Source organism: Microtus ochrogaster, linkage group LG1 (genome assembly GCF_000317375.1).
Source record: "Microtus ochrogaster isolate Prairie Vole_2 linkage group LG1, MicOch1.0, whole genome shotgun sequence".
Lineage (NCBI taxonomy): Eukaryota > Metazoa > Chordata > Mammalia > Rodentia > Cricetidae > Microtus > Microtus ochrogaster.
Window position 1 is genome coordinate 47496580 of NC_022027.1, and position 8129 is coordinate 47504708.

The window sequence follows — 8129 nt, forward strand, 5'->3', positions numbered from 1 at the left end:
TGGACTCTCAGTGTTTCCTGTAGCTCTGTCTTAGTCCGTGACCGTGGACTCTCAGTGTTTCCTGTAGCTCTGTCTTAGTGCTGTGAATGTGGACACTTGCTGTTTCTCTAAAAAACTTGAGAATACCTAATGTAAATTTTCATTTCAAACATTTTACATGGTTAAGTATTGGAAATATTTTAAGGGTAATGAAGTAGAACTGGCCATGGAAATGTCTGTAGTTACAGAGTTGAATATAAATTTCATCCTCAGGGAATACGAAATATAAGTTACTCAAGAAATAGATAAATGGTAGTAAATGGTTATTTTTGGTTAGACGGAATATCTCCGGGACTTGACGCACGCTGTAAGGTTGATGTAAATATGTTAGTAGTACATATACAGAACTGCTCAGACCTCTGGCCATGATGATGAGAAAGAATATTGAAGCCAAGAACTGTGGTCCATATTGATAGTATGTCAAGGAGGCATTTTTAAAATCTGTAGTGTCAATCCTCTGCTGCTCTGCTAAATGAACTATAACGTGCATACTTAGCCTTTTCTCAGTCATGAGGATAATTTCAAAATAAAGGAAAGTAAAGGTATTTTGGGTAATAGTGAGAATTATTTTAAAGGGTTCTTCTAGGAGAACAACCTCTTCACTGTGACCCTTGGAGCTTTCTTATATAATTAAGTATTCCCTAAGTTCACTGGTTTTGTATTGTTAACTCACATTTGTTCTGTGTCACTTTTTCAAGAGTGTAAGCACACCTTCCATCCATCCAGTGCAAACATAGATGTTGTTACCTGCCACTGTAATGTGTTCACGGTTAAGCTCAATTTGCAGGAAAAGTTTCTGCCATTTCTTCTAAGCATTTCCTCTATGTCATTTGGAATCACTGTTCTTAGGCTAGAGAGATTGCCCCTCTTGTGCCTTTCTGTACTGCTTGTCTTCAGTCAGACATTGAATGTTTTGACCTGTTATTACAGGGTTCATGCTTGAACCAGATCCGGAGCACAGACCTGACATATTTCAAGTGTCCCACTTCGCATTTAAATTCGCCAAAAAGGATTGTCCAGTGTCCAACATCAACGTAAGTACTTTTCCAAGTAGGAAAGACTTTAAAATCCTTTAATTATATGTGTTTACATATACATGCATGTGCTTTAAGAGCTTCTTGTTTTCTGTCAGGTGGTCTTGATAGTGTGAGATGCTGCTTGCGCCGTAGGTGTCAAGCCTGAGACTTCACTCAGGTGTTCTGGAGAGCTTCAGCAGGATATTTTGGATTGTGGAGAGAGACATAACATGACATGTCAGTCACAGACCATAGGCTGTTATTATTAAGTATTGAAGTATTTGATAGCAGAATTTTAAGTGTTTTGAGTTTTAACCAAGAACTGTGATCAGACATTATTGAGGCAGACTCTACTAAGCACAAAGTTACATGAAAAACCGTGGGACCCTTTGGTGTAAATAGAGATGGCATTGTACAGGGAGAGCCCTGACTTCAGAGATTTCTTTTATCACTGGCTAATAATTTATATCTTTATGGTGGCTGATCCCCTTCTCCTGCTGTAAATCTAGGATAGCAGTTATGATTATAGCTAATATACAGCCTGGGGCTAAGCCAAGCACAGTGCGCATTTGGGAATGCTTGATTTTACTCAGAGGCTTTGGTTCTTCCGTCCCTCTCTCCCTCCCTCCCTCTCTCTCTCCTTCCCTTCTTTCTTTCCTTCCTTCCATCCTTTTTTTCTTCTTTTGGCAAAGTCTGTCTCTCTCTACATAGTCCTGGCTCTCCTGGAATTCATTACATAGACTAGACTGGCCTCAAACTCACAGATAGCAGCCTGCCTATGCCTCCCAGAGTGCTAGGATTAACTATGTGCTGTTATGCCTGGCTCAAAGGCTTTGGCTGCTAGTCACTCCTACATACTATAATGAACTGTACATGCCAGATTTCTGTGCCTTTTAATGCCAAATTTCTAGGTCATCATTGATTTTAATCTATGATGAACACTGTAGAGATCTTTGTGTTCCGGCTTATGTTTTCTTCTTGTATAACGCGGAAGAACTGTGGTAGCTGTGTCTTTCTGAAGCTCTCACTGTATCACTTAGTATCTCTCTGTTGCTGCTCTGCTGTTTCAGCGAGCAGAGCAGCCTCTGTTCGGCTTATGCTCACTGTTACCTGTCATATTTACAGTGTGATTGTTGTCCTGGTTGTGTAATTATTTTCAGAAGTATGAAATATCAGTTGTATAAACTGATAAAATTTTATTTTAAACTCAGGACTTACCTAAAAGAATATTGCATACTGTAATGCTGTGTTCATCTTCTAGAGATTTCTGTAGAAAATCAATATAAAGATGACATTTGTGTAATGTGGTATTACATCTGAGAGTATATCTGCATAATCTGTAATATGGGTCATGAAAATAATAGTATGTCAGTCAGTGTTTCAGAAGTTTAGTAGTCTATCTATAGTCTAAAAATTACTACAACTTTGATGTGGGAGTGTCATATATCAATCTGTTGATTTCATTGGTTAAGGAATAAAGAAACTGCCTAGGCCCCTTGATAGGCCAACCCTTAGGTGGGTGGAGTAAACAGAACAGGATGCTGGGAGAAAGAAGCTGAGTCAGTGAGTTGCCATGATTGTCCCACTGCAGGCTGATGCAGGTTAAGATCATTCCTGGTAAGCCAGCTTGTGGGCTACACAGATTAATAAAAATGGGTTAGATCAATATGTAAGAGCTAGCCAATAAGAGGCTAAACCTAATGGGTCAGACAGTGATTAAAAGAATACAGTTTCCGTGTAATTATTTTGGGTATAAAGCTAGCCGTACAGGCGGCCGGGTGCCAGGGACGCAGCTCTGCCGCTCTTAATTCAACACAACTTAAATTGAAAACTATGTTTTTCTTCCCAGAATTCTTCTCTTCCCTCAGCTCTTCCTGAGCCAATGACTGCGAGTGAAGCTGCTGCTAAGAAAAGCCAAGTGAAAGCCAGGTGGGCAAGACCCTGCTGGTGCCAACAGGACTTCTGTGAAAGAAAAGGCCGTAGTTCTCATTTTGATTGTAGCAATCCCTGTGTCCCAGATGCTGTGTTGTCCAATCTGTGGTTCCGTAGCTTACATCGATAGTACAAAATAAACTTCCACAGGTGCTAAATAGCAGGCGTGACGCCGTTCTCATGTGAGCGCTCACCATCTGTACAGGTGGAGTGCTCACGGCTGATGTGGTAGCGGGTCTTGCCTTCTCTGTGGGATTGTGGCCATTTTCATCACTGACAATTCTTAACATTTGACTTACTAGCTATTAAATCAATTGTTTATATTTAAGAAAAGAAACAATAATTGCCACAGGTCATTAGTGTATATAGCTTGTAGAAGTTATATGTGTATATAACTAGAAAGCTTGGTAAAGAATTACATTTGAAGCCTTATTTTTCAGTTACTTACTCTATTGATAAGTTTGAATTCTATTATGTAGGTTGAAACTTAAAATCTGAGTCTGGAGAGATGATTAAGCAATTAAGACTTCATAATGCTCTTGTGGACAACTTGATTATCTTAAAAGGAGCTGTAGCTGGCTGTATATGTAAATGATCTTACTGTTTTTGTTACATTTTTAGAGGACTTGTACTGTACCATGCTGATTATCCATCTTTCACCCCCGACTGCCCCCTTCCACTTCCCATCCAGTCCCCTTCTATAATACGGTTCACGTCTTCCTCTCATGATCCTCTCATGACTGACTAAGTTCAATTAGGTTACCAGCCCTAATTTTCTGAAATCTCTGATGCAGTTTTTTCCCCCCTTTTGGGAAGATCATTGTTAGTACAGCTCCCTCTTGTGTTACATGTAGGTATTGTGAGAGAACTGTAGGTGTGTGTGGTGATTGCAGGAGCTGTGGGCTTGATAAACCATGCATCTACAATTTTAGGTGTTAAATCATTTGAAATAATATTAAGTGAAGTCGTCAAATAAATATTTTGGGAGAAAGTTATTGAAAATTCTATACTGACTTTATAGAAAGCAAAGTTGAAAAATATGTGATTTCAAAATTATATTGGTCCTGCACCTATGCCCATACCTGCAATACCAAGTGAACTGAGTGGCTATCAAAAAATAAAATAAAAAAGAGCACATGAAGTTGTGAGGGAAAAGTTGTGAGGGTAGTAGGGAAAAAATTGGAGGGGAGGGAGTGGGCATTGGATTTGATCCAGACATATGATACGCATATATGAATATTAAATTTACCTGTTTTCTGGTTTTGTTTGTTTGTTTTGACAGTTCACCTATGCTGCTAGTCACGTTGCTTTCAAAATTGTACCTACCACTTTACTGACTGTGTTTGGGGCTGAAACTGAGTCCCAATCCAGCATTTCTCCTAACTCTCATCTGGCGTTGGAGGGAACAAGGGTTGGATGTGAGCAGACAGCCTTGCCTGACAGCTCTGATGTCTCCTGTCTCACTGCCGTGGGAGAGCCCTTTCCTTTTTTCTGAGTCTGAGCTAGGGAGTTATTATTACTTCTTGTGTCTTTTGAAAGAACTAAACCTCAGTTTTATCGATAACCTTATGAGAAGATTTCTGCTTATATTCTGTCAGTCTCAGGCTGTCTTTTAATCTCTGGGGTCAGATTCCTTTTCTTCCATTTAAAGGCTGACTATGAACAATTGTACAGTTTCAACAACTGTGGCTGGCTGCATTTTTTTTTTTTTTGCTTTACTAGTTTTATTAAACATATATTCTGAGGTGGATACTTACAAGGGATCCAAAGGGACTAATGTGGTCATCTGTAACTATAATGTATAGGATGAATAGTAACTAGAAATAATCTTAATATTTGGAATAAATTATATTTTTCTATTATAGAATAACAGATACCATTGGACCAACAGAAACCTCAATTGCACCAAGACAAAGACCAAAGGCCAATTCCACTACTGCCACTTCCAGTGTGCTGGCCATTCAGAGTTCAGCTACGCCTGTTAAAGTTCCTGCTCCTGGTGAATTCAGTAATCACAAGCCTAAAGGTAATTAGCCTTTGCAGTTCTGATCTCTCCGACGGTTATCATGGTGTGGATAAACGCGACATGGTTTGATTCCTAAAGCATAGAACACACACTTTAAGAAATGGGGCTTGATACGTGGCTCAGTTGGTAAAGTACTTGCCGTGCAGGCATGCGGACCTGAGCTTAGATCCCAGCACCGCAGTACAACAGATGGGCACAGCACTGTGCTCCTGTAACCAGTGTGGGGCATACAGACGCGCGGGACCATGGTGGATGGGTTAGGGGCTAGAGACAGGCTGGTCGTAGGTTTGCTAGCTAGCCAATCTGACTGAAATGAGAGCCCTCGATTTAGTGAGAGACTATGTATCTATCAGAAGATAAAAAAGGTGGGAAAATGAGTGCAGAAGACACTGAACCCCTCTCTGACCTCTACATATGTGTGAGCACACCTACATAGACAAGTGTGCATGGGCACACATATCCTGCTCCCTACAAGAACCTGTCTATTGATGTCTAATAAGCTGGACTACTTTGTTCTGAAGTTTTAAAGGTAAAGTTACTAGTAACTTAAATATATAGAGAGAAATATCAGTTTGTTTTGATATAAAACTAGAAGCTCATCTTTGAATCATCAGCTAGTAGGTTTGAGGGTGGCAGTAACAAGTGTCGGAGATCCTGTGTTGTACTGGGCAGGAAGTAGCTTACATTCCATAGGGCATAAGCCTCTAGAGCCCTGGTGAAGGAACCATATGGGTATCACAGCGTAAGCACTGTTCTTACTTGATTTTGAGAAATTGTTTTTATAATCTTAAATGCATTATGGTAAGTGTAATACCTAAAAACGTTCCCACAGGGAACTGTCATTATGACAAAGTAAATTTAATTTCTAAAGATGTCAAAGATGTAATCTGCAGAATCACCTTCTACAAACCCTGATTCGTGTAATATTTCCTGACAAATCTGTCTTGTTTTAATGTTGAAATGTTTTTATTACAGATACTGTAGTGGGTAAGATCACATATTTTGACTCATGAATGTTATTTGAGTTACATTTCTCCCATTTTTAAAACTAATATATCTAACAAAATATCAGTACCTATCTAATAGTATCTAATAGAAGTTTAAACGACGGCTTACTGTAAGGTCTGGTCCAGTGATGCTATGAAATGTTGACTGTTATTTGCTATTGTTAAGTCTGGCTCAGAGAAGGGATGTTTATCTTCACATTACCTGGCATATTGCTGCAGTGAGTTTGTGCTATTCAACTGGAATATTAATTCCATGGGAAAAAAAGATAATGACATTTTGTATATAATTTCCATTTCATTTAGAAATTATTTTCCATGTGTGAGTGTTTGGCTGCATTGTATGTTTGTGTACCAGGAAAGGGCATCAGATGCCTTGAAACTGGAGTTACCGGCAGTTATCAGCCACCATTTGTGTTGTGGGAACTGACTTGATCTTGTGATATCTTACTCCCTTACTTTTAACTGTGGGAAGTATTCGGGCATATGGAAAATTCCATCTCAGGTAGACATTTGGTGTTCCCTCTTTCCTGCCTTCCCTGGTTGGACATCTTCCTAGTCTTGGTTTGCCATTAAAGTGTGCGCATCCCTGAGCTGCCTCAGCGACAGTGTTTGAAAGGGCTTTTTCAAGAATTTGGGTTTGGTGACCATTTCTTTTCCGGTTGCTGCGATAAAGTACCCTGGCAAGAACGGTGTAAGGGAGAAAGGTTCTTTGTTTTTCCTTCACAGTTTGTCATGGTGGGGAAGACATGGCAGCAGCCAGGGGAGGCATAGGTGGCAGGAGTAGAAGGCTTAGTGGTCACATTGCATGTGCACTCAGAAACAGTGGGTGAACAGAGGAGGGGCCGGCCTATAAAGTCTCGAGGACCTGCTTCCAGTGGCCTACACTTGCAGTAAGGTTCCATCTCCTCAGGGTTCTGCATCTTCCCAAAGAACCCAGTGCTCAATTGCAGGAGCCTGTGGGAGAGCATGTCAGGTACTTGAGCCACAGCAGCCGTGTGTGGTGATCGTGCGCAGAGTTCTTAGGGTTCTGTAGGGAAGCGGGAATGGGACATGTTATGGATCTTGATTGGATGGGGTTTGGTCTTTAATTTTTGGAGTTCTTTATAGATTCTAGATATGTGAATTTCTTGTTAGTGTAAAAATTTTCTCTGTGTTTAGATAGTATCTTCCTTCTGTGCTGCAGAACAACCTTTTATTTCCATGCAAATCTGTTTGTCATTTCTCAGGGTGATTGCTGTACTGTTAGAGTTCTTTTCTCCTTGGTTCTGTCCCTCCCTCCAATTTATTTATGTTAATTTTATGTGTGTAGGTGTTTTTTATCTGCATGCATGTCTGTGCTTGTGTGCATGGATATGCCTGTGGAGACCTAAAGGGGATCAGATCCCCTGAGACTGGAATCTTAGATGGTTGTGGGCCATCATATTTTATCATATCTTAGAAGTCTGTTTTCTAGTGAGAGACAGAAAGGAAGTGGATCCAGATGTGAGGGGAAGTGCGGAGGAACTGGAGGAGTAACGGGAGGGGGGAAAGGATGTATTATGTGAGAAAATATGTATTTGCAACAGTAGGAAAGTAAACGCAAATAGCATTATAAGCCATTAGTATGTGAAAGGCGAGTGAAATGTAATAGATTAAGAGGAAGTGTTAGGTGAGGGAACAAGAAAGATACTTGCCCTGAACTTTAACTATTGAGATTTCAGTAGATGAGAATGCAGTTCTCAGACCTGGCTAGCGAGCTGTGTTGGTGTGCATGCTGGAGCTGAACACGCGGAACAAGTTTGCGTGTGGCTGCTCTAGTGGGCAGGAAGATAAAAGTGACACTCCTAAGACACTGATTTGTTGTAGATGACAAAATGACACTCCACAGGCACTTACAATTGTGGTGAGTACTTGTGTAGACTGTGTAATGTAGACACAGAGGTCCACTATAAAACCATAGAAATGTCCTAATTAAATAATTTGAAATCAGCCGTTTTGTAAATTACCTGTGTATTCATGTTTTTGAAACTATAGGAGCGCAGAGACCTGGAAATGGGTCTGAAGTCTTAATGAGTCAGGGTCCCCCTCAGCAGCCACCACAGCAGCATAGAGTCCTCCAGCAACTGCAGC

At 40.4% G+C, this 8129-nt stretch overlaps 1 protein-coding gene across 1 annotated transcript in view; it reads left to right on the plus strand.

Moving 5' to 3' along the window:
- Window positions 1-8129, plus strand: part of Bmp2k (BMP2 inducible kinase) — a 92101-nt gene that overhangs the window by 51166 nt on the left and 32806 nt on the right. The window contains exons 8-11 of the mRNA XM_026785041.1: window positions 970-1073; window positions 2905-2984; window positions 4853-5013; window positions 8034-8129. The exon at window positions 8034-8129 is cut by the window's right edge and continues 182 nt beyond it. Of these exons, the coding sequence (XP_026640842.1) occupies window positions 970-1073; window positions 2905-2984; window positions 4853-5013; window positions 8034-8129 (441 nt within the window). The remainder of the gene's footprint in view (window positions 1-969; window positions 1074-2904; window positions 2985-4852; window positions 5014-8033) is intronic.